At 46.8% G+C, this 27,191-nt stretch overlaps 1 protein-coding gene across 1 annotated transcript; it reads right to left on the bottom strand.

Annotated features, from left to right (window-relative positions):
- Nucleotides 1-494: 494 nt before the first annotated feature.
- Nucleotides 495-25,930, bottom strand: LOC119403597 (vacuolar protein sorting-associated protein 4B). Its single transcript, XM_037670523.1, has 3 exons — nt 25,629-25,930; nt 8,928-9,972; nt 495-629 (listed from the first exon to the last, which is right to left on the bottom strand). The coding sequence occupies exons 1-3, from the start codon at nt 25,928-25,930 to the stop codon at nt 495-497; spliced, it is 1,482 nt and encodes a 493-aa protein (XP_037526451.1).
- Between the last annotated feature and the right edge of the window lie 1,261 nt (nt 25,931-27,191).

The raw sequence follows: 27,191 nt of genomic DNA, 5'->3' as shown, positions 1-27,191 counted from the left end.
ATGTGTTTTCTTTTAACACGGGCTATATCAGCGGCGATGGCTAAGTTGCCATTACAAGTATAAATATTTATTGCTTTTACGTCTTTCAGTCACTCTTATCTCTTTGGGCGAGATTCGAAGCATTGTGAAAGAATAAAACTAAAATATCCGAACACATTCTAGTACGCCGACACGGAATGCTGGTGCGCGCACAGTACCAAAAACGAGTCACATGCTATGCGCGCATGAGGGCCGTGCGTCAGTACAGCGGCGTAATAATTTGTTTGTCTATCGAGATTCTTGATTATATAATGAATCGTGATGCACAGGACAAGAAAAAGCTGGTGTTGGTTGCTTTCTCGTCCTGCGTCTTGCATCGTCAGACAGAGTAGAAGGGTCAGTCGACAATTACACATAAAAACAGGATCTACCACGTGAGGGTGTGAGTGCTCTTTCCAACCCTTAGCCCACCAACGAGCTTGGGAGAGAGCCTTGTCCAGCTCCAACGTCCAAGATCAGCTAAGGATCGGCTCCAACGGTGAGACAGGACCCGGCCGGACCTGAAGGCATCCCGGACTTTTCTCGGCGCCCACGACGACGACGAGGCTATGCAAAGAGAAGTAAGCTGCGAGGCTCGTGCCGTCAAGCTCCTTCAAAGCAACGAGAAACAGAAAAAGGTCAGCCACTTGTTTAAAAAGTTTTGTTGTGCGAAGCAAGTCGTGTGCGCATTTATTTTTTTATTTTCGCGAGATTGAAATTCTCACGAGAAAGAACAAAAATCGTTTCCCATCGTGAGGAAATGCGAATGCATTTTTTGCGCCGAGAGTACGCGGCGTAGTAATTTTAATGGCGTAAAGCTGGACGCATCGACGCGCTCAAGTGTCTCCCTTTTGGGCGCCTCTTTCAACGAACGCTTCCTACGTGCGTTCGTAATCACATCAGGGATGTTGCCACCTGCACTCTCTCCACACACGCGGGAGCTCCGCCGAGCTCCCACGATGCGAGCGCCCTCACACGCCAGAGCGCGCTCCTCCTCTCCACTCACTCTCCGCTACTCCGCCCGAAAACCTGCTCCGGTTGCTAGGGGCGAGGATAAGCGTGCGTGCCCGCAGATGTTGCTATGGGGGAGGGAGTGAGAGCGGAGAGGCGCGCGGACAACGCCGGATGCCTTACATAGCCCGACTAAGAAATGCATTCGCATTTAAAAATCGCTTCCCAGCAATTTTGTTATCGAGGGGTTCGACTGTAATCATCAAATTCCTTCATTGAGAGAGCTTATGGCCTCGCAAATCGACTGCCGCGAACATTTTCTGTATCCGTCAAGTACGAGCGGAATTACAAGGATTTGTCGCACGCTTCAAGCGCTTTGTCTCCCCTCTCCTACAATCGAGCACGAGGAGAGCTACGCAGGGGAAGGAGAGGATATGACGAGGGGGCAAGGAGGTGCGTCCGTTCGTCAGCGCGCGTCACGACCATCAGCACTTTCTTGTCTTTTCTTTCTTTGAACGCTCGGCTCACTTGTAGTGGGATCGCAAGTGGACGCGCGGGAACGTGGCGGCATCCCGCGGCGGCCGCGGTAACTATGCAGCTCACGTTGCTCAAATCAGCCAATGGCCGTGGGCTTCGAGTTTATGGCGTGATCATTTGGGTTTGAGATGTCATTTGGCGGGAGAAGGGGGCACGATTTCTAGCTCACTTGGAGAATCAATTGTAAGTTCCAGGCCGCTAGCTGCGCTATAAAAAGTCACAGTTTCGCCGCAAGGGCGAAGCAATTAATGCGATAGCGAGAAATTAGAATGTCACACGAAGAACGAGAAGCAGTTCGATACTTGCAGCGCGCTGCTGAAGCACTAAGAAGGACGCCCGAAAAGAACGCACAGTCATGCACAGGGCAAGCGTGAACTAAGAAATGTCGCAGTTGTTACGCCTTTGTGCTTCAGTAACGCGCTGCTAGTGTCGACAATGGAGAATCAGATGCTCTTAGATATATCTTTTTCTTTTAAACTGTGGCGCGTGGAGTGACCGCCTTCATTTCCTGCACACGGGGGCGTCTGATGCAAGGTCTTGTTCTTGTTCACCTTCAACTTTGGCTCACACCAACTGTGGGGGATTGGCCATGAATTCAGTGGTTTTATAAATGTTATAATACTTTAGAAGAGAGGTTACAGAATAGAAGCATTATGAATTTGATAGGAAATTTTTACGCTTGATCAAATATGAAAAATATATAATTAAATAAATAACAATATTAAAGTAAAATAAATCAATGCCCGAATTTTTAAAATATATACATGTGTTGACACAGAAGAATAATAATATAAATTATCTAGTTAACCGATTGGAGTTAACCGATTGGAGTTCCTGCCGTCGTTGGTCAATACTGTGTGTGAGTCCCTACTGCAGAAGCTGAAGCGCGCTTGTACATCTAACATTAGTAGTAATGAAAGACAGAAAACCGTAGCTGTTCCTTATATCCATCGCATTTCCCAAAATTGCAAAAAGGTATTTCGAAGTACCACGTCAATGTTGTGTTCTCAGCGCCATGCAAACTCTAAAAAATTTGCTCCCTCGCTTCTAATGGTGGTCGCACACAGTGTTCCAAGCGGCATGCCACTCATTTCACTGCATGCGCAGCGAACGTTGTGTACCGCGTTCCTTTGAGCTGCGATAAGGTATAGATAGGGCAAACGGGGAGATGTTTCAATGAAAGGGCGAGACAGCATAGTTTGTCTGTCAAGAATAACGCAGGTGGCCCCTTTCGGAGCATTGTAAAAGGTGTGGTTGCATTCCGGAGTTTGCGCGCACTGCCTTTCTCAAGCGTTCACATGAGAGAACAGAAATGGAGATCGTGGAAGCATACCATATCCACAAGTCCGGTGATAAGTGTATCGGTGTACCTTCTATCACACTCTGTGACAAGGAAGTCGCTTTCCTAGAAGGTTATCTGTAAGCTTCCTTTCCTTGGCGTACCTGTTTTGTTGCTGTTGCCCTTATTACTAGAGCTAAGCGGGTTATTTTTTAATTTCTTTAATTACTTCGTTTTCCACTGTTGTTCTGACGCAGCTCCTTGTTGTTTAAGTATTGTTAATGACCTATTGTCGGTTTTCTTATCGTTTTTGACGCGACTCGTATGTGTTCAAGTTTTGTTTTTGATTTTTTATGCTGTTGTCAAAAACTGTTTCTTTTACTTACGCAGCTCTGGGGTAAGAACTTTTTTGAGTTCCGTTCACCATATGCGCAGTGTCTATAGCCAACAAAACATGTTTTTCCTGAATGAGTAGTTTGTTTCCACCTTTTAGGATGGTTCGTTGACGGCCTGTTTAGTCTAGATGGCGCTAGCTTCCTTATGGGTTTCGATGTTGAGCCCTGGTGAGTGCGCATGCGTCTTTGGAGGTTTATTTTTTTAACGCAAGTGTTCCATGGTCCTTAATCTTGGACGTTTTCTGCCGCATTTGAGCGGTAGGAAGCTGATTCAGCGTTGGTGCGCGGCCATGAAGTGGCTTTTTGGAGAGGTCTCGGCACTTTTGTTATCGGGTGGATGAGTGACAAATGTTATCGCTCTTGCTGGTTGCTGGTATAAATTTTTCATGTTTGCTCAATAAACCTCAGTTGAAAGTTGAGCGCCTGTCCTGTGTGCTTCTTGTCTATGTCCCCGTTCCATAGCGCTCGTTTGTTCCGCATCAATTAATCCCTCACGGCCACGCAAACCTTCGCATTGGAGAACCCAGAAATAGAGGCTCCAAAAGACAAAAAGCACAGGCACAGATAAATTCATTCCAACAGCCCGTAAATGTCTTTCCAAAAGGGTTTTTCGTGCAGTAGTATATCGCCTGCAGGTCAGAAAGAAATGATCAATTGTTTCCAGCTCACCACAGAATGCGCACAGTGGAGAAGGTGCCTCAGCAGACCTGTGTTGATAGAAATTTAGCCTCGGTACACGACATCGCAGCCTCGTAATTCATCCAATTTACGGGTTTGACAAAATGACCTCCGCCAGGGATATATTAAGTGCCGATATTTTGTGGAACTTGTGAGTGCTGTGTCTGCAAAGACTTCCATAATGCGTGGCCGGTGTTCTTCGTTTTTTTTTTCCTTCCACATCACGAGTGGGTACAGAAAAGGGCCACTTTGTCGTGCGCGTCTCAAGGGCAGTTTTCAAACTGAAAGAAAATTAGGATCGTTGCGTCTGCAAGCGTCGACAATGGAGAATCAGATGCTCTTAGATATGTCTTTTTCTTTTAAACTGCGGTGCGTGGAGTAACCCCCTGAGTCTCCTGCCACACGAGGGCGTCTGATGTAAGGTGTGCCCGGTGTTGTTTTTTTTTTCTTCCACATCACTAGTGGGTACTGAAAACGGCCACGTTGTCGTGCACATCTCAAGCGCAATTTTCAAACTGAATGAAAATTAGGAGCGTTGCGTGATAGAAAACACGCTCAATCTCCTCCTAGATTTGCTTACCACCAGCGGTAAATGGTGCATATAAATAGCTCGCCGTTATTTCGCCGGCGCAGGCATGGGGCATGGCTGAGCCAGGGAACAGTACAATGATAAAAAGGGGGGGGGGGGCATGGCCGTGTTGTCTAATGCAGCGGGGGGGGGGGGGAGTCGATGGTTCGAATCCGCGCTTGGGTGGTTCGGAATTTTTTTCTTCTGCTTTATTTTTCTTTTTTTAACACGAAAGTGTTTTATGCCGGGGTCCACCAAGACTTCAGTGACGTATTTCCGTCACGGAAATGACGTCGAAAAAATATACACGATCAGATGGCAAAGAAAAAATGTACCGTCAACGGGCATCTAACCCACGGCCGCTCGGTCCGCAACAACAGATGCCGGGCACGCTATCCACTGCGCCACGGTCACAGACTCCGTAGACTTTACAAACGCGCCTTTTATATCTACCACTCTCCCAGTAGTCTGGGTGGTGTTGACCTCTGGGAGTGGTAAGGTAAAGCAATTCGTCATTGCTGCGGCCTCCGCGACTAGCACCTGCAACGCGTTACGCGCCCGTCCCGTTCGGCGCGTTTTCAATAGAATGTTGAATTTCGTCAATATCTAAACACACCGCGAGGTGGCGACCTTTGACCAAGCGTCGTAAAAGCGTCGGCATCACGCTACTACAAACCAAAAGTAGCTCTGCGACGCGCGCCTGCGTTCCACGCTCACGCGCTCGCCCCGAGAAAAATCGCGGCCGGGCTACCGAGGCGGCACGACGCGCTTTGCGTTTCCCTCTAGTCCGGCCGTAGTGTTCAATCATATTTTAACATCCCGCGGGACGGCGACCAAGTTCTGCGTCCAATATGCGACGCTCTTCTGGCTATCCCACCTCGTTCTCTGATTACGCTTTCACGGTTAACTACTACAGCTACCACAAGGGTTTGTTTAATCATTTAACATGGGCGTTAGTCGTCGGGATGGAGATGTACCACTAATCATCAAAGTGGGTGCATACACGTTAAACGGTGCCATGAGCTGCCAGACATCAATATACATTGTACAAACTCTCTTATATCAATGTACAGTAAACATGCAGTTACTTCTGTAAGGGCACGCTTTACTTTCGTGTTATTCCGATTCCTATGACGGAGGGATCAACCATGTTTTTTTTTAGATATGTGGGGTTTAACGTCCCAAAACCACGATATGATTATGAGAGACGCCGTAATGGAGGGCTCCGGAAATTTTGACTACCTGAGGTTCTTTAACGTTCACCTCAATCTAAGTACACGGGCCTCAGACATTTTCGCCTCCATCGAAAATGCAACCGCCGCGGCCGGGATTCGATCCCGCGACCTTCGGGTCAGCAGTCGAGCGCCATGACCACTAGACCACCGTGGCGGGGCTTATTTTTCTTTGTGTCTTTTATATATATACATACATATACATATCCGGGAGATGACGGCGACGGCAAAAAATGCCCCCACCTCCCCGAAGGGAATCGTGAGGAAATGCGAATGCATTTCTTGCGCCGAGAGAGGGTACCGTTGCCGTCAGACATTCGCCTTCACCGACTTCTGCCATTGCCTTGAGAGGCGCCCAGCCAGCGAACGGTCGAGAGTGAGGCGCGAGCGGACGGGAGAGTGGGGCGCAGGGAGGAGAGAGAGCGAACGGCGAGAGAAGGAGCGGCGAAACACTGCACCTACGCTCTCCTACACTCTCTCGGACCACATGCTCGGGTTGCTAGGGGCGAGGATAAGCGCGCGCGCCCGCAGCTGTTGCTATGGGAGAGGGCGCCGCGGACAACGCCGGGCGCCTGACATAGCCCGACCGGATGCCTGACATAGCCCGACTAAGAAATGCATTCGCATTTAAAATCAGCCGTGAGTGTCCAAATAATTGCTATCGCAATAATATACCGCACCCGCAGGTGCACGTGGTATGCAGCTCCGTTACTTAAACATAGCTATGCGTAATAAATGCTTCAGTTGGCAGTCAGCGCTCGTCCTTTGTTGTTCTTCCCTTTGTCACAAGTTTTTTCTCACTATTTATTACTATGATATTTGGCTTGCGTGTTCTCAGGAGCTTCGACTACCGATCGGCAGAGTTTTCTGGCATTGCTGAAAAAGAGTTGCAGGACCGCTTTAAAGGTGTTCATACTACCTCACGCTTGCATATTGTTCACCGTAGAGAATCCTGGCTGCCTCTTTGGCTATCAATCCCGATGCGAAAGCTCTAACGGACGCCCGGAAGTCGGTGATGACACACCTTAGTGCGTTTTGTGTCAAGTAATGCCAGAGATATAGCAGCCTGTTCCCCAAGGTCGACCAAGGAGGTCATCACCGAACCTGCCGAGAGAAGCTCTCCCTGACGATTGCGACGGAAAACTTGTTGCCGTTGGCGTGCCGCGCCGCGTCATTAAAGGTCTCCGTTCATGATACGTTCTATAAGAAAGCCCTAGCCCTCGCCAACCTTCAACCTTTATTGTGTTGGGGATGAACGCTTGTTGGAAAAGGGTCAACAATTAAGGAGTTCCTTGTTTGATTACCAAGTAGCACGGTCTCTCCCTTATCGAAGATAGGACGGAGACCAGCAGCATCGAGCAGTTTTTTGCCTATTTTGAAATTTGATAACCTATTATTCATCACATGGGACCAGACGTACTACCGGGTCACCTGAACCGCAGTGAGATAGCCCACGACCGTGCACGAGGTTTTATATGCCGCGACGGAATGGTGTCTCAGGTGAGTTCGGGAGAGCTAGTCCACAGTGATCCTCTAGTTACATGTCACGAGATCATATCACATTACACAGGGGAGAGACAGAGTTTTCCCTTCCCCAATTATAAGCCCAATAGATCCCAAGCAAGCACGCTCCAGACGAGGTCCTACCCTTCTAAGGGATTTCTGAGCATGCTCCACTACGACATTGCTCCACTATGCCCAGATTGTGGGGCTGAATTTTGCTCTTTAAATCACATGCTCTGGCAGTGCCCTGCGTTACGGGATTTTAACCAAGAAAACGACTGGACGACGGCCATCACAGACCCCAGACAAGACGTCCAGCTCCTGGCTGTCCAAAGGGCCCGTGAACGAGTGGAGAGGCATGGCCTATCTGTTCCGACATGGGACTAGCCAATGGCTTGGTAGGGACCTACCTAGTCGACCCTCTATCAAGCTCCTCAGGACCTAAATAAAGTTGTTTGTCTCTCTGTGTTGCATATTGTGACGTTTACAATTAAAAGCAGGGCTATTTAAGCTCGCCGTTGGTCCGTGACGCGTGAACAGGAATGATAATCATCATGAACAGGCACGCGCTCTCTTCGACTTCTTCCTCTTCTTTATCTTCTGCTTTGCTGCCACAACACGGGCGCCGATTAGTCCGGCGTGAGCAACAGACAGTCAGCCAGTCAATGAACTTTATTTGTCCCGAGGAACCGATTCCCCTCAAAGGCATTCTTGTTCAAAAAATTCTTGGAAAGGGGGAATCGAACCCGAGTACACACGGTCCAAACGCGAGCATCGTAACCACTCGGCTGTACAGGTACGCTAGCAGAGCATAGCGTAGCCTTGTATGGCATAGTACAGCAAGGGGGTGTGAAAGTGAAGTGGGTGGGAAGAGGAGAGAGGCGAACGTGAGGTGGAGGGAAACGAGGAGCGGAGAGAGTAAAAGATAGCATAGAAAGAACGAGAGAGAAATTGAGAGAAAGAAAGACGGAAAGAGAAGACAGAAATATAAATAATCAAAGAGGAAGAAAGAATTACAGAGAGTAAAAAAAAAGAAAGAAAGAAGAGAAACAAGCGAGAAAGAAGAGAAAAAGAAGGATAGAAAGAGCAAGAAAAATGAATAGATAGAGATAGAGATAGAGAAACAACTAAACAGAAGTAAAAGAAAAAAAAAGAAAAACAGAAATAAGAGAGAAAAGTAAAGAAAGAGATGACGAAAGAAACAGAAGACTGAAACAATGCAGGCAGCACAGCTCCGCACTTTCTTCAGGCTTGAAGCTGTGTTTGAAGAAAAACATATTGAAAAAATGAAATCAATAACGTACCCGTGATGTGTCTGCTAGGCACGTAGAAGATATGCACGATGGGTGACTCCGTTTCGCAGCTTGTGCGAGTACCCAATTTGCGCAAAACGCTGCTCTGGCTCCGGTGTTATTCTAGTGTATTTGTACCGCATTTGCAAAATTTACGCCTATTTTCATGTTGACATAAAATGTGAACAAAATCTAAACGAATGACGAACTGTCGCATTCATTCTCACTTCAGTCAGTTTTGTGATCCGCTGATCCTGTTTAGATCGGGGATGCAAACAATAATCAGTTACATTACAACGTCAAAAATCTAATAGTGATTAGGAAGTTCAGTATCAGAAAGCTCGTAGGTCTTCTAAGGTGATGGCGCGGTGTGATTGGTTTCGCGGCATGACAAGCAAGTTTTATTCAGGCTCAAGAAGGTGAGAGCGAGCCTTAATTTTCCACTGCAGCTTCTTCGTTAGCCACGTGACCTACGTTGAAGGCACTCATGTCGACCCTCAGGACGGTGTGAACATTTGACTCCTGGTTGGTTCTGAACGCCTCCAGTTTGTCAAGCTCGCTGGATGTCACCGAAGCGTGGTACTTCTGCAGGGCCGCCTCGAAATCTTGCAAGCTGAGTTCCGGTTCCAAGAGGGCCTCTTTCGGGATGTCTTTCCAGGACAACCTGATCGCACCTGGAGTGTTCGGTGAGCACGGCGTGAGGAAATCGCCGGTCTTCGATGCACTGCCGGGCCTCCTGTACCCTTCGACCTTGACAAAGTGGGTGGAAGACTTGAGCTTGTGTCTCACCTCCATCTTGGCCTCCCTCTGAAGCAGCGTGAGATCTTCGCACGTGTACCCGTCCGTCTTCTGCACAAGGTAGAAGATGTCTGCATCTAACAGCTGGTGGCGGACATCCTTAAGACCGTTCAGCAGCATCAGTTCTCGTGTTTCGTCCGTCGGTAACGGAACATAAACCCACTTTCGAAACACGCGCGCTAGCGCGGGGTCAACGGCCCACGGGGATTTGGTTGCTCCAATGACGGTGACCTTCTGCTTGAAGAGTATCCCCTCAAGGAGACTTAGGAAGTCAGCCTTCACTCTGTACAAAAAGCCAGAGCTTTCGCCACTCACTCCGGTCCCACTCAGGGCGTCAAGTTCGTCCAGGAAGAGGACGCTGGGTGCGTGGTTGAGGACCATTTCGAACAGTGTGCTCACGGTCAGGTTCTCGTTTCCGACGAGGCACTTGGAGGCAAAGTGCTGGCACATCACATAGAAGAAGGTCGAATCGTTGAACTCGGTGGCCAGTGCCTTACCGATGTGTGACTTCCCGCTGCCCGTCGGACCGTACAGCATGAGACTTGAGAGCGGCTTGGCGTTCTCGAACAACGTCGGGTGTTTGACGGGGTACACAACATTGAGCATGAGAGCCCTCTTGAGGACCTCGAGGCCGAACACGTCCGACCAGCGCACCTGCGCCTCTCCAAGCACGACGACGCCGCTCGTGTGGAAAACTTTGTGCTCCTCGTGCCCGTGGGGGCTGCAGTGACATGCGCGCACAAGCTTGCGTCAGGTTACAGAGCCGCACAGTGTTAGATATTGCAAAGAAGCAAACATGGATCATATTCACGCGTGAATAAATCATTGATTCACGATGTCTAAGGCACCAAGAAATCGCTAGTGCTTTAGCGTCTATGTTGGGGAAGACTGTGAAAAAATGTGCACAACAGATTACTTAACCCTTTCAGAACTGCCTGTAAATGCGTCAAGTTTACATAACATTATGGCTAGGTGCTCTATAGTCTATTCTGACGAAAATATTGCTATAACATGTTCATTTCTCTCTTTCATATGAATTGATCTGAATTAAAATAACTAAATATCTATTTATTCATTCATGTTCATAAAAAGAATGAAATTTCAGTAAACAAATGCAGTTGAATTTCGTTTTCCGTTACAGTCATTTCGAGCACAGAAAAAAAATAATCACGTGGTCCCTTGTGCATTCACCTAAGATGACTAGAAGGCGAAAGCCATCTTTCTTTATTCTCATTCGATCTATTAAGGAGTCTACATGAACAGCCGGTCATGTAGATTCCCGAGATGTATTCATCCTGTCCTTCCCGCCTACCTCCGAAAGCTTTGTGCAACTAGCGTGGTTTCGCACTGCCTCCAGGATCGGAGGCACATCACCTAGTTTCGCACTGCCTCCGTGATGAACCCACCTTTGACTAAGCTAAAATGTCATGTGATGACGATATCGGCTTATGGCACAGGAGCGAAGGAGCGAGACGGCTGAACCAGAATCGACGCCAGCAGGGAACACACACCGTGGCTTCACGTGCCACTGCGAAGCGCAGTCTTTATTTTCTACTCCTGAGGTCTCGCGCGCTCCTGTTTTGTTCGCCGCCCAAAGGACTGTGCTACAAGTGCATTATGTGGTGTTTCGCCACATGACGTAACAAATTTTTGCGATCTGGGACGTCATGATTACGTCATCACGTGATGATTTCTTGCTCCACTCGTCCCCGACGCCGCAGGACGCGAGACGCCGACGGTCAAATTTCATGTTTAGTGAGGTTTATAAGGCTTTCGCTTTAATATACTTTGGACGTGGCGTGCAGAGAGCGGCTTGTCGAACGACTCGCCGAAGATGGTATTGCCTTCAGCACAATGGTCATATGTTACAGTGCGCCACAAAATGAAGTTAAATGAACCCTGAAAAGTTTTTTTTTTGTCACACTTTGAGAGCGTTTACGTTATTGCATCATCAAATCGCTCGCACCATCAGTTAGCTGACGCATCTTGTATCAAGGTAGCTGCGCGCAATATGTTCCCTTCGTTCTCAGTACAGCCTTCCTCTAACCCATCGAGTGCGCTGCCATCGCTGGCCACGGCAGCGCACTGAACGGGTTACCTTCTCCATGGGCTGCGTAGTCAATGCCATCAGCAAGCCTGGCGCGCCGTCGATTAACGGAGACTAAGTGCACGGAGGTGCATGTAAGGCAATTGGCCAGTGGAGTCGCAGAGCTCGATAGTACAGTGGGCGTCGGGTTCTCGCTATCCGATCAACGTCGGGATCCACACGTCTGCGGCTATAACTTCCACCGAGAAGACACAACCACATTGCCCTACAACCAGCTGTTTTTATTTGTCCTTTAGTAAGTCACGGAAATACGGTACTGAAATACGGTACGGTATTACCGTATCGCTCCTCCTTTCTCGCTCGTTTTGCTTAAGCCGCTCCCAGTTCCAGTGACAGTGCGTCCCCAGAACGACATGTTCCTTATTAGCAATGCGTAAGCTGACAGGCAAGAATGAGGCGTGACAACCCCACAGTAACTTTTGAAAAAGCTTTTGTGCTGTTGGCGCGCCTTCACTGGAATACCGTATTCGCGTACCGTATTTCCGTAACTTGCTAAAAGATTCTCTTAACACAGTTGTTTACGGCAGCCGTTTGTTGTAATCCACAAGCAGAAAACTATCATCATGAACCAGCACGCGCAATGTACGTCCTCTTCTTCATCTTCTGCTTCGCTCCCAAAAAACGTGCGCCGATTTGTCCGGCGTGGTATGGAATAACCCTGATGGGCGAGAGAGAAAGAGACAGATTTTCTTGGCTTCATTATCTGCTGGTTTTCATTAACCTTGTATAGTATAGAATACCAAGGGGGTGGGAAAGAGAAGTGAGGAGCAGTGATCTGAGGAGAGGAGAGAAAGGAGGGGGAGAGAGTAAAGCATAACATAGAAAGAAAGAGAGAGGAAGGAATACGGAAAGCGAAAGAAAGACAGAAAGACAGGAAGTCAGAGAAAGATATATACATATATATATATATATATATATATATATATATATATATATATATATATATATATATATATATATATATATAATAGGAAGAAAAAAATAGAAATAAACAGAGCCAAAGAAGACATAGCAAAAATAGACAGGAGGGACAAAAAAGGAAGAAAGAGATGAAGAAAGGAACAGAAAAATTAAGAGAAACAAAGAAGGCCGCCTAGCTCCGCATTTCCTTCGGGCTTGGCACCACTAGTGCGAGGCTGATTTAATTCTCTTACTGTCCTGTCCGCCGAGAATCTGCAAACGCCAAGGAGTATGCGGAGAAAGAAAGTACTTCACAACCATCACGGATGACCGCGAACATATGGCAATGTGTTGTGTATTCAGGGTTGAAGTTACAGCCGCCGATGCGTGGATTCTGGCGCTTATCGCGTAGCGAGAGCCCTACACTCATTGTACCGACAAGCTAAAGCGACTCCGCTTGCCAGACGCCTTACATGTTTTACACAATGTCGCAGCGTTACAAGTCGCCAATCGCTAGATCTGCAGTACACAACGCAACTAGGGCAATCCACGGTGTCCGAGAAAGGAAACTTCGAGATAAACACTGGTCGCGCAACACAGGCAGACGACGCTCGCTGCCGACCGGAAGTTCAGTGACGTAGACTGGACATATAAGTTGAAAACTCGTTCGGCTGACCCGCTGCGATCTGTAGCGATTCGCATGTTTAAAGCCTTGTAGTACACTTGACGCAGAGAGCGTAAATCAGTCGGCAAATGGTGATTAGGACTTGCTTTATTGGCTGAATGTGTTTTTACAAAATCGTCAAAAGTGTTTCAGGATCCCTCTAAGGGCACAAGGTGAGGCAAAATTTTAAAATATCACTTTTTTTTGCAATTCGGGAAGCGTGCTCCTTTTTTCATATTTTCCACATTCGTAATTTTCTTACGAAGTGTTTGTTTATGGCTGAAAAACAGCTTCTCCGAAAGTGAGTGAACACGCACCCCGGACACGCTCCTCGCATGCGCTCCGTGCTTATGGTCCATTGTTCTAAAAAAAAAAAAGCTTCCTGTACGAAAGCCAAAACGCTTGCCTGTAGTCAGCTGTATATAATAATAAATTGTCGGGTAACTTCTAAGGCAATCAGAAGACTTGGTGCGCCTTTTCATTCGCATTTGTTTTTGGGAGCGCATCTGTTCGAACACTTTTAGATCCTAGCTTCATTACACCTTGTGTCCATTGTGCCTCTCGGTAAGTTGAGATGCTGCAGGTAAATAAGTTCTTCAGCAAGCGTAAATTTCGCGGCAACCAATACAGTTCTGTAAATTTCAATAAATGCCAGCGATGTACTGAGGTGCCGAACGCTGAACCAGCAACTCTTCGTCGTCGAACCTCTGAGACTTTTCAACGTCCTTCGAGGGGTATCGCGTGGAGGTTGAAAACGGGTATGCTCTAAAGGACGTGAAGATTATTTGTGATGCAATTATACAGAATTGCGCGTGCAAACAGTGTGGTGGAAGTGTTGAGCTAATGGGAACTGCGTTGAAGAGTGTTTGCTGTCTTGGTTTAGGGTTCAGAGTTTTAAGGATTCCGACACTGTATGCTGTTCTTTTGTTTAGATGGCAGTATCGCACATGCCAAAATTCTGAAATCATTACGATTGAAGCCTGGTCCAAGCAGTCCATTTGCTGAAAGAAGTTGACCACAATCGACAATACAATCGAAACTACGATTGTATATACAATCGACAATCGAATTCGCTATCGATTGTCGATTGTAAATACAACTGACATTCGAAAATTATAAAACAACTGGGATCAAACCAGCATCCTTGCGTCCAGTAAAAATGTTAAGTACTTGTATTACTGCAGTAATGCAGCAATACAGTTGGTAAATACATATGCACACACATATGTATATTTCCGAAGCAGGTGCGCAGAGAGTCAACGGCCTGAAGAATATGCTTGCACGTAGATTTATGTTATGCATGGCTGCTCCACGAAGTGGTGTGACAACTGTAATGTAAAGCTTGGTTTATAAATGATACCGGGTCCACATTGACGAAAACGTCTTACGCAAAAGTTTGTGTGTGACAAAACGTCATCGAATCCTGATGCTGGGCTTGTCATATGAGACGCCGGCCGACTAATGTGAAGAGGCGCGCTCACACACACGACAAGTTTCGTGAATTGCCCCCTGAAGTTAATATAGGTGTTATAAACTTCCCACGTTGAGAGTGTTCAATACCAGTTCAATTAAACGTGTTGTGATTGTAGGTCAATTGAACCTTTCTTAACGTATGTCAATCAAGAATGTAACGAGTGAGATTCAATTGAAGCTTTCTAACCTCATTTCAATGAAATGTTTAATGAGTGCACTCACTAGACATTGGCGTTTAATTGACCATCTACAGACTCATGAAGAACTTGACAGGCTGTCAATTCAAAACGCTAACTGCATTTTTGTGAGGGATGCTACGCGAACGCAAAAAAGAAATGAAGTGTTCTTCAGGACAGAAAGCTCTGTGTATTACGGGCTTTCAGTAGCCAAGGCGCGATATGTTTCTAGCGTATAAAGCGATAACTGAAATAAAAACAAAATATATAGTGACGGCAGGAGTGGCGGAACCGTTGCCTCTAGTTGTAGCCCGACTCTTAAACTGTTTTAACTACCACGGCTTATATTATTTTAACACTCGCGAAATAAAGCAGTCCTACAGTTCATGTTCAATGCGACAGTAATGCCAGGCAACTTTTATGGAATCTACCCTATGCATTTATTGGCGTTCTTGAAGTGATAATAAACGAAGCGGGCTGTCGCATATTGCTGCGAGCACAGCTTTCTTGTCATCGTATCTATGCTATCGCATTGGATAGCTACACTGTTCAGCAATGTAATGTGCGTACAGCAAAAGTTTACGGCCTGTTTTATTGGTCTGTTGCATGCACATGGTAAATCACAATGTCCTGTTGTAGACAATTTAAAATAGCTAAAATTCAGCTTACCATGTGCATTTCTAGAAAAATAGCGCAGAGCAGCATGAGATTCTGTAAACAACCACAGACGTATTAGATTGTGAGCTTTAGCATCCCTTAGCAACACGGTAGGGTGCCATAGTGCTGGACCCTGTGGCCTAACTATGACCAATTCGCGCTATTTAACACGCAACTAAAACACGCGTAATACTTCACTATTGTACCTCCAACCGCGTGCGGCCACTGCGGCCGAAATTCGAATTCGCTAGCACACGCTCAATAACAACGCTCAATAGCCATTTAGTTACCGCGACAAGTTTGCTTCAGAAAAGCATTACGAAACTCACCAAATATAATCTGCGTGATAACTTGTTTTACAGCCTGTAAATTCCCCGTGACGTAAATAAAGTTAACGCTTCGTGGTTTTATTTTCTACAGGCATTTGTATGCAAGTCTGTGGGTCGAACGATGCTGGACGCCGTTTGAACCGCTTCCAGAAAAGCCGTAATTGGCAACATACGGCATTCAATTTATTTGCGATATCTAGAACAGTTACGGCGGAGATATCGCCACACGCGTTTTTAGCTTTATTTTCACGTATTCGTGTTTCGCCCACGAAAACAGTTAGCAGCGCTCGGCACAGACAGCGCAGCAATGGAGGGCGCGAATAGTGAAGTTCATTCGAAAGTTCACGCGAACACCAGCGATAACGCTGGAATGTTCGATGTCTACAATATAAAGGACGGCGCGTTCCGCCGAGCACGGGTCACTAACCAATAAAACCCGGAAGACCACGACTGCGGCAGTGATGACAGCCACTGTGCCACCGCCCGCGACAGTCGTGCTACAACCTAGCGAGCCGCCAACCTTCCGCGGATCGTCATTATAAGGCCCAGAAAGCTCGCTCGAGGCGTGCGACCGCGTGACTGTTTTCAATACCTGGAGCAGTGAAGACAAGCTACGGCATGTCTACTTCACCTTAAGAGACGCCCCTCGGACCTGGTTCAAGAACCAAGAGAGAACCCTGACAACGTGAGACATTTTTCGCACCACGTTCATCGCTACGTTCCCGAGCATCGCCCGCAATGAGAGGCCCTAGACTCTCCTCGAAACCTGTGTGCAGCTGCCAAACGAAAACGTGGCGCTCTTCACGGAAGACATGACCAGACTAATCCGTCACTCAGACCCTGCCATGCCCGAAGAGAGGAAAGTTCGCCTCCTCATGCTAGGAGTCAAGCAGGAGCTCTTCGAGGGACTGATGCGGAACCCACCGAACATTGTCCAAGAAATTATCGCTAAAGCCACAATTCAGAAGACGCAGGACATGCGCAAGCAGCAATACTGTCGTCATTCCAGACCACACATCACCGTAATCCGAGGGCTCCGCTCTGACGACCTGCGCAAGACGATAAAGGCTATGGTGCGACAAGAGCTGCACCGCATGTTCCCGTCATCGTATTTTTAAGTGGATTCGATGAGAGACATCGTTCGTAAGTCCGGAAGTAAGGTGGCAAATTGGGCTAGAACGTACTCGCCATGTTCAGCGCAAAAAAGGAACACGAAAACACAAGGAAGTGCACGACACAAGCCCTGTCTAACAACTGAAATTTTAATGGAAGAAACGTGTCATATATAAGCACAAAAAAAAAACAAACAAACAAAAAAACAGAAAACAAAAAACCACAAAAACCAAACAGAAAATCTTATCCCCCACCAGGCAAGTACTCACGTATGCTGTAAATAGGTAATCTCAGCTTCCGTGAGAGCGATTGAAGGCTGGCTCACGCATCAGTTGAATCAGTTGAATCAAATACACCACACCGAAGCAGCTTTCACCAAAAGGAAGCTCATGCTTAATATCGCAGCGACGTTTCGTATCACCAGGTTTCATCACTCGCCTACAAATGCTGCACAATTTGCATGGCGCCGAGAAGACCACAGGAACATTGAACCTTGAAGCAACCTTCTTAAGATTATGAGCGACTGTATGAGTGTACGGTATGACTACAGGCGTCGTTCTTTTCTCTTGGCGTTCTAAGCCAGGACTCTGAGTCTTGCTTTTTTTTTTTAGCTGTGGCTATGTTTACACCGGCCAAACAGGGCAATGCATTAATATTCGGCTACAGGAGCATGCGCTGTCCATAAAAAATGGTACAGGCTCGCATCTGCCATTTCATTGTAAATCTTGTGCATGTGTGCCCCTGTTTTCATCCAGAAAAATCTTAAAGCGAAGTCGTGACGCAGTCGCAAGAGAACTGGTTGAGGCCTATTTCATTCCATTCGGCCGGGTCTTTAGAATTACGTATCTATGTATTTTCTAGTAAAGGAACACACCACCTAAGACTTACGTGTTGACGTTGCGCCTCAGACATGCGTAATATTTGCTTTTTTATCGACAATGTTCACAAGTACGAACGCAGCGACCAGTTCAACATGGCTGGGCGTTCATCAAGTTCTTAAACTTTGGCTGGGTGGATAAATCTTGTCACAAGACAGACAGACAGACAGAGAGACAGACAGACAGAAACTTCTGCGTTCAAGTATCCCAAGAAAGACTATCGTCTTCAAAAGATTGCTGATTTCTCCGTCTTAGGAATCGGTATAACACGAAAGTGAAACGTGTCGTCAGAGAAGTAGTTGAATAAGGTTGAGAGCTGGGCTAGTTGGTGACTGATCATTATGCCTCTATGGTTAGGTAGCGCACTTTCGACGGGGACAAAAGAAACAGAAAGGACATGACACTCGCTACACTCGCAACTGAATTTATTTCAGGAAAAATACTTCAATATATATGCACCCAAGCACCCCCGAGCGACACAGAAATGAACCAACCCTCAATATCACCTGATTAAAGACAAAAGTTTGCACACTCCTGTGAAAGGATAAGTTATGCATGTGTGAAGATAAACCGACAGTCAATGTATTCTTATCTAGGACCAAACTATCTGCGCACACTCAAGCGATACAAAAACCAAAGTTAACGAAACACGAGCAGCTTGTACACTATAAAAAACCATGCACAATCTAGGGTTATTAGTCGTGTCCTTTCTGTTTCATTTGTTCCCGTCGAAAGTGCGCTACCTAACCATATAGGCATAATGAAGAGAAGTAGTTGATTGTTTCATCGCCTCCTCTATCTTTCTGTGCCTGGGCGAAGGAGCGGAGATCAATGGGAACTGACCGTCGGTGTTAGTGTGGCTTTTAGCCGCCGGGCGCCGCCACCGTAGTAGACCCGCTGTCGCGTTGTCGCTCGCGGAAACGAATGCCGTGGCTGCATTCTAAGCTGCTGTGTGGTTCAGTTTTCGGCTGTATTCGCGTTATTTGAAGCATAATGAAAACTTGTAAAGTGGAATCATGAAGCACTTGTCGTTCTGGGCAACGAGCCCATTTCGAACGCATGTGTCTGTCGCGGCTATTTGATCGACTGATCACGTAGCGCAAAATTTGACACAGGACAAGAGAGGGGGAAGAAGACGAGCGCTTACTTCCAACAAGGTTTATTTCGAGGAGCGTACACATATATACTCTCGAAATGCTAAAAACAAATGGTCGCAATGGTTTCTTGGCATTGCAGTGCAGCACGCGTGGCTGCAAACCGCTTTTACGTGACACCGTTATCATGGGAAAAAACAGAAATGAAACGACAAGAGAAATTATCGAGGCAGAGAGGATTTGTAGATTAGGGCTGAACTGCGTCAGCACTCCCTCTCTCGGGCTTTGTCAAAAAGAATTATCTTTCCTAAGAATGTAAGATTTTCGCGCATGGCAATTGTGAGCTTCTTGAATGATTTGTTTGTTTTTCGCATTTCGAGAGTATATATGTGTACACTCCTCGAAATAAACCTTGTTGGAAGTAAGCGCTCGTCTTCGTCCCCCTCTCTTGTCCTGTGGCAAATTTTGCGCTACGTGATCAGTTACGCATTACCAACATGCCCAACTTCATACTCTTGTTATTTGATCGAGACGCTCGCGCGTCGTCTGCTAGCCCGATACCAGAGAGCGCATGCCAGTGAAGCGCGGAAAATTGTTTTGTCACCGTTACGTTCGCTTGATTGAGAGTCGGTTTTTGACTGTCTGAAAGTCGATTTTCGAAAGCAGCATTTGCCAAGAGATAATACTGAAAGCTTGGGCGCTTAAAGTTCCCCGATGCGTGCTACCGTCTACTGGTGTAGCACATTATACGCAAGCCTGGAGTTCATGCGCTAAATAGCATGAAATGTCACTAGACTGCTTCCAGGAATATACGTGATCACCCACTCCCTTCGTAAAGCTTTTGAGAATTACATTTGTTGCCACAAGGAGAAAGCAACAGCTGGTGACAGAAAAAGAACTATGCCAAGTGATTCCACCATTTCAGAGCTTAAACCAGTTAAATCATGGTGGTACGAAAAACAAACAAAAACAGCTGCATATGCCGCGCGCTTCCTGCAGCACTGACCGATGTGTGTGAACAGACGCTGTCATTCAAGTGTAAAGTCGTAGTGCCGACTCTCAACTTGAGCCAATGTGAAAGGCGTGAAAAATGGCGAGGCCTGTTGTCAGTTGCTTGAGCTCGTCTTTGTATTTCTCGACGGATTGTTGTAGCCTCAGTATCCGGCTCCTCAGGTATCTTTTTTTTCTCTTCCATTTGGCCTTTTCGGGAGTCAGCCACCTAGAGGCCGAATGGCTGTCGACCTGGACGCTTTTGTCGCATGGAGCAGTCTGCTCAGCCTTGTGCACTCATTTATTCTGACACTGTGCATAATGATTGTCCGTTGTTTTGCCGGTAGCGCATGTGGTGTCCATGGGCTCCGATTCTTGAGTTTCGGGACCTAATGGCAGCGCTGCATGCACATGGCGGCGATTGCCACACAGCGTTTCCACTGGTACTGCATGCATTCGTTCACTGTTCGGACGCAACACGGTCACGTTCAAGGATACTTGCCATCAGGCCCGTATCCAGGGGCCCGCCCTGGATACGGGGGTGGGGAGGCACTAGCCCCCCCCCCCCGAAATGTTGGTGAAGTATAAGTTTTTACCATAAATAAATAATGAAAATAGGTGTTTTTCTGAAATAGTCAAGGTTTTCAGCAAGTGCCCCCCCCCCCCCCCTCCTCCGAAAAAAACGCCAGACCTGCGCTGAAACCGCAGCACAGTCACAGCGAAAGCTGGAAGAGCGGCGTTTCTAGAGCCCGTTGTAAGCTCTCTTGGGGCTACAATCTAAGTACACTAGAAATGTACCCACTACGCCATAAATCACAATTTTTGCGAAGTTGGGAAGCACCTACTAAGCGATTATTCGTCATTCTGCGCAGAAGCGAGGCACCAGCTGCACGTCTGTAAGGCATCATGTGCACTTTGTTGACGCGACGACTGATGACGATGAAGAATTATGGCTCAGCTCTTTGTAATGGGTTGGAACCTTTAAACGGCCCACCAGTTATGTAATTTGCATTGGGTGACGCCCGGTCGCTATTTCTCTCTCCCGTCATGCTGTATAACATACGTTGACGTGGGAGAGAGACAGAGAAGGGGGGGGGGGCGAAGAACTTCACTGAGACCCCAAGTAAATGGATCATGCGCTTATGGGCTTCCTTGGCAACCAATACAAGTGCACTTGCGAGGAACCCACTACGCTCTCAATCATTGTAATTTTTGAGAAGTAGGGCAGCGGGCACTGTGCCATTTTTCGTCATTCTACGGAGAGCCGTGGTACCTGCTAAACGCATGTAAGGCATTATGCGTACCTTGTTGATGCTATGCCTGATGACGATGAAGAATGAAGAATTATGGCAGAGCCCTTTGTAATGTGTTGGAAGCATTCAACAACCTACTCGTTGCGCAATTAGCATTGTGTGACGCCTGGTTACAGAATTCGTGTTGTGCGACGCGTTCTGCGACGCTTGGTGCTTATTTTACTCTTCTACCACGCTATATTGCATATGCTAATGTGGTTCCTTCCCAACATGAAGCCTGTATAGGACCTTTTTGCAAAGCAGGTTCAAGCACCGGCATGGCTCAGAGGCTGAATACTGGGCTCCCACGCAGAGGGCCCGGGTTCGAACCTCGTTCCATCCTGAATTTTTTTCTTATTTCGTTTTTTTTCTTATTTCGAGCGATACTGGTTACGGACACCGGCGGCGGCGGCGGCGGCGACGGACAACTACGGCGCCAAAAACGGCCGGTGAAATGATCTCATAACAGCTTTCGCTGTAAAACATTCCTGGCTACGGGCCTGCTTGCCATGCTTGGTTCACTTGTTACCGTGGGCTGCAAACGTGAAGGTAGTCTGCAAAACGCTACTGCATCCTTCTTAAGCCGCCGCTTCCTATATTCTATGATATCTTCGGGTCTGCATATTCTAGTATAGTTTGAAGATGTATAAGGAGATCAATTGTTCCGCCTAATTACTGCAAGCCACCTCTACTGAACACCAGCGGCAGCTAGAATTTCATGGCAGCCGAACAGTGCATTAAGGCGAAAGTCTTAGATGCCTCATCATACGCGATTAATTGACCGTCGGCGCCGTCAGCATGAGTGAAGCAAAAAATAATTACGTGATGACGTCATCATATGACGTCACAGATCATAAAATTTTGTGACATCATCGTGACGTCACATAACGTGACGTCGTCATATTACATCTTCGCTTGGTCAAAATGGGCCGATCACAGAGGCAGTGCATGCCTCCGCTGATGTGCAGAAAGCTTTTACTGCCTTTGATCCTTGAGGCTGTAAGAAAACCACGTTAGGCGCAGAAATATCTCGGAGGGAGGCAGGGAATGGTCAATACATTGAGTGGAATAAAAAGAACAAGACGGCTTTCGCCTTTCAGTCGTCTTAGATGAATGCATAAAGGACCCTGTGAGATCTTTTAAAATTTAACAATAAAGGGAAATAAAAAAAAAGACAATCGTGATTTCTTTCAGTTCCGTTTGCAGAGTGGAACACAACAGTATGACATACTAAGGCATTGGCGTGGTTGCAACAGCCTTAAAGAGAAAATAAAACGCGAATACCATCAAACTCGTGTGTAAGTATCGAACCGGCAGCACGGCCTGACAGACTGCCTGTGGAATACTTACAGCGGGGATGGAAAGACACTCGAACATGCGGCATCTGCATTCTTTGCTGTTTCACATTTATTTTCAGGGGGTTATAGCCTGGTTGACTGATGAAAAGACGACGTCATCCATGACACAATAAAAAACCATCTAGCATTTTTTTATTGCCACCATGGTTAAAGCATGATGAAAACAGCGCGCCGCTATGTTCGCGTTTCTTTCCATCCCCCGTGTACCTGTGAAAGCGTGCGAGAAGCACGAATGCAATAAAACTCGGATGCAAACACGAATTCGTAAGCTTCGTAATACGCGCGGCCGTTCAGCGCCAGCTTCTGGTAGTCTTAGGGTGCCTCGATGTCGCTGATTGTTTATAATGCATTGGTATATGACAGCTTGTAGAAAGTCTATTGTTGTTTGGCAGATATAGAACCGCTTGATGTGGATGCGCCCACGTTGACGCCTAGTGGCACATCTTAGTACCCAGGACTAACGTCCATGATGACGATTTAACCCTTGCGGTAGCTGAAGTTATCAAGATATACCTGGACACCGCATTTGGTGAATCCCGCGCCAAGATGGCATCAACGAGCACATAGTAAACACTCATACTCGATATGCACTTCTTTAAAGCGTCGTGAAACGCCAAGAGAAACGCGACGAGCGTCCTTTCTTCCCTCTAGCATGGCCTTTAGCTCTCACAGGGCGAGCGGGAACGCGGTGCGACAGCCAGGCGAGCGTCGGAGAGCTATTTTTAGATATGGATGAATGCTATAAGCGAAGTTTGGGCTAAAGCCGCCACCTCGCGGTGTGTTAAACCATTGACAAAATTACACTTCTCCTATTCGAAACGCGCCGAATGTGACGATCGTAGCAACGGCGCGTTACCGGAGCTCATTGCAGAGGGAACGAAGTTTTTTGGTTGTTTTTTTTTCGAGCCTTGTGGCACACGTGTCACCGCCCCGTTATAAAAGGGACGCTCATAGCATCCATCGATCCATCCATCCATCCATCCATCCATCCATCCATCCATCCATCCATTCATTCATCCAAGAGCACTGTGAGAGGAAAGTGTGAAAGATAAAAGGCGCGTTCATGTAGGCTCCGCTGTATTTGGCGATAGCTCAGTGGGCTAAACGCCCGCCAGGCATCGTTGCGTACCTAGTGGTCGTTGGTTCGACTCCTGTGAACGGAACTTTTTGTTTGCCATTTGATGGCGTTAATTTTGATGACGTATCTCCCTGACGGAAATACTTCATCAATGTCTTCGTGGACCCCGGCATTAAACACTTTCGTGTTAAGAGAAGAAGATAGCTTTCACCTTCCAGTCCTCTTAGGCGAATGCATAAGGGACCGTGTGAGTTTTTAGTCTTTAAGATTCAAAACATTTCATTTCGCATTGACTGTTTTAGCGACTTCACTGGTCGCCTCCAATCTCCGTGCCCTATTTATTGAGTACTGCTATTATTGCTATTAAGTACTGCTGTTTATTGAGATATACCGAAAATCTCGCCTCATGGTGGCCTTCGCGAACCGTTGCATATCGGACGTAGTTTGAAAACATGATATTTAATTTGGGAAACGCTTTAGTATCTGATCAACTATAAACAATGTTTTTATATGTGCTAGCGCACAACGGTGTGTCGTAGATGGGACCATGCCAGTGTTACATCCGAATTGGCTTACCAAGCCAATCAAAACGCCAGCCACTGGTGTCTCTGTCACATGACCAAACAGTACTTCTGGTGTCCGGAAACGCCACTAGGTGTCACTGTAGAAAAAGTACAAGCAGCTTCCTGGTTTATTTTATGCTGAAGATGTCCTGTTTGCGGACAGCGGAGGTATACAGCGGCTGATGGATACATGCGAAAGGGACGCTGAAGGCGTCCCTTTAGTGGAACAAAATGTGGACTGATGGTATTCAATGATCCCAATGATCAGGTGGTGTCAATACAGGGCGAACAAGTACCGAAGGTAAGCGAATATAAGTACCTCGGAGTATGGGTAAATGAGGGTGATAGGTACATGGAGACACAGGAAATGCCTCAGCAGAAAAGGGAACGAGGAATGCCGTAATAATGAAGCACATAGCGTTGTGGAGATACAATAGGTACGAGGTGCTTCGAGGTCTGTGGAAAGGTATAATGGTTTCGGGGCTTACTTTTGGGAACCCGGTTGTGTGCATGAAGGCAGATGTGCAATCAGGAACGGATGTAAATCAGAGGACTGTGGGATGCCTCGCGTTGGGTGCTCACGGGAAGACAACAAATGAGGCTGTAAGGGTGGATATGGGATGGACAGGCTTTGAAACAAGGGAGGCTCAGAGCAAAATAAGGTTCGAAGAAAGGCTAAGGAATATGAAGGAGAGTAGATGGGCAGAGAACGTGTTCCGTTATTTGTATAGGAAGAGCGTGGACACAAAGTGGAGAAAAAGAACTAGGAGCCTCACTAGTAAATATACGGCTGGTAGTGTAAGCAATATGTCAACAAAGAGCGTTAAGCGAAAAGTCAGAGAGGCGGAGAGGATTTACTGGACGGCAGCTGTGGAGAAAAAACGGGCTCTGAGTAACTACCGAAAAGGCAGAAACGAAATAAGGAGGGATGCATTTTACAATAATTTAGGGGAAGTGCTTCACTCTTTGATGCGAGGTCGGGTTGATTTAGAACGCGTAATTATAAAGCGACATTTAGTAAATACGAAGAAAAATGTACATGCTGCGGGAAGCTAAGTAAACAATGCAGCATGCTCTGATTGAATGTGGAGATATCCACTCATGTGTTTTTTGGGCAGGAGCCTACATGAAGCTTTGGGTTTTACAGACAATAATGAAAAGCTGAGCCCGTCCGCGATAGAAATAAGTACGAGGCGGTTAGAGTATTGGTGGCAGCAAAGTAGCCAAAAAGGACAAAGATAAACAGTGGGAACATAAGGTCATTCTGCCGTAACGGGCAGAATGCTGGGCTGTTAATTTGTTTTTTTCCTACGGTAAGATCGAATTAAACGAAGTAAATGGGCTATTAGGCCAACTAAAATAAAAAATATGAGACAGAATAGCAGTGTTTTTTTTTGTTTTTTTGTCGAGCCTGGGGGCGCACGTCACCGGGCCGTTATCAACGGGGCGCTCATAGCATCCATCCAAGTAGAGTGCCTCGTTGCGCGCCGAGGCGATCGAGTGTATCGCGGCACCCTAAGCGAAAGGTTTTACTCTATTCAAAATAAGAGTATATTTTCTTTTCGGCTACTTAAATCACAGTGCGATATCGAAGCGCTACAGAGTACCAGAAGAAGAAACGGCACGCTTAATTTATGTGTCGCAGAGCCCGTTTATGTCTACGTTGTCAAGTGATCCCTTAGAAGGTCGATCAAGTGCGACTTACGCCGGAAAGAGAGTGAGGCTACTCCCGCTGCTGAGCAGTCGGGCCGGCTGGCTCGTGGGCGACGGACTCGAACTGGCCGTCGAGTACTCGCCGTCGGTTCTTGTTCCAAGGAAGCGGATGAACTCGTGCGTGCGCTGTAGGTACCCGCTGCTCTCGACGCGAATCTCTCGTGCCGCCACAAAGTACAAGAACAGAGCCTGCTTGTAGAGGCGGAAGGCCTCGGCGAAGTTCTGCGCCTCCTCTTCGGCCTCGGCTCGGCGGCCGTAGTCGACTGCCATTCGAACCGCTTCTTCGGCGTTCATGCTGCAGTCAGGTAAGTCCTCTGCGCCTTTATATCTGCGATTCCGGAACTGAGACGCAGGGCGAAACAAAACCCCTAACTGCAGGTGCTGTGTCGTGAAAAGCGCGGTAGATGAGGAGGAACGCCTTAGTGCTGCGGGCTCTGGTATAAATTAAAGTGCCTAGCTTTGTTTAACGTGCATCTTGACCGACTGCTATTGGAAGGGATTGGCGGTTATTGTATTTGAAGCCGATTAGAAGCGATCAACGTCCTTCAAAACATAATTATGCGAAAGAGTATAAACTGAATGTTGGGGGACATATTAAATAATTTTCGCCAGACAAAGCTCTTCGCTGCATGCAACCGAATTTACCTGGGCAGTGTAAAGCTTGATGTTGATGATGCTCCTGGGACGATTGGCACCGACCCACTAAGCGGGATGGGCTAACAGTCGGTTGTTTGCTTGCTTGCTTGTTTCTTGCATTTGGCTCACACTCACAACGGGGGATTGGCCAAGAAGCCGGCGGTTACAGTCAATTGGGACATTGCGTAAAAAAAAATCAGGGAAAGGGAAAAGTGGCTTTTTTCAAGTAGAATAAGGCGATTTTCGTGATACGAGAAAAAGAAATAAAGAATTAAGTAAGATTTTGGTTTGGGGGTGAGGGCGGATGAGAAACAATAAATTGATAAACAATGGATTAGAAAGGTAATCTCATTGTGTCAATCAGGAATACGCAGAGGGCCCCGCAGACGTTCCTTTCACTGAATTCCAATGAAGCAGCCCCAAAGTAGAGGATATTTAAAGTACTTAGTGGTATTCCTAATTTTATGAATAAAATTTCAAAGCATTCTTTCTTTTATTTTTAAAACGGTGACATCTTAGTAGATAATAGTCGATATTTTCGCGTTCGTTACAGTTGGGACACAAAGAGGATGGGACCAGACCAGACCTGTTTAAGTAGTAATTAAGCGGTGGAATACGACATCTTAATTTAGTGATGGATACTTCCAATTTACGCGTGGGAAACCATTTATTATTCCATGCAAAATGCAAGTGCGAATATTCTGAATTCGGTATGTTAATCTTCTCTGAATCTTCAAAAAGAGAAAGTTTTCTGAACCTCGCCGCTGTGACACAAGCTGTAAGGAGCATAACTGACAAAACTGGGCCTTCAAGGGATACTCTCGCGAGTGAGTCAGACATCTCGTTTACAAATATACCACGATGACCTGGAACCCATATGAGCCTCACTAGGCGAATGTTTATGGGGATTAATGATCTG

This window comes from Rhipicephalus sanguineus, chromosome 8 (assembly GCF_013339695.2).
Source record: "Rhipicephalus sanguineus isolate Rsan-2018 chromosome 8, BIME_Rsan_1.4, whole genome shotgun sequence".
Classification (NCBI taxonomy): domain Eukaryota; kingdom Metazoa; phylum Arthropoda; class Arachnida; order Ixodida; family Ixodidae; genus Rhipicephalus; species Rhipicephalus sanguineus.
This window is presented reverse-complemented; position numbering and strand designations above follow the sequence as displayed.

Excerpts from the sequence above, each read along its gene's own strand:
- LOC119403597 (XM_037670523.1), bottom strand. The coding sequence starts at position 25,930 with ATGAACGCCGAAGAAGCGGTTCGAATGGCAGTCGACTACGGCCGCCGA. Across the intron at positions 9,973-25,628 it reads AGCCTCACTCTCTTTCCGGC|CCCCCACGGGCACGAGGAGC; the intron begins GTAAGTCGCACT and ends ATGTCACTGCAG. Across the intron at positions 630-8,927 it reads TCGACATGAGTGCCTTCAAC|GAGCTTGACGGCACGAGCCT; the intron begins GTAGGTCACGTG and ends GTTGCTTTGAAG.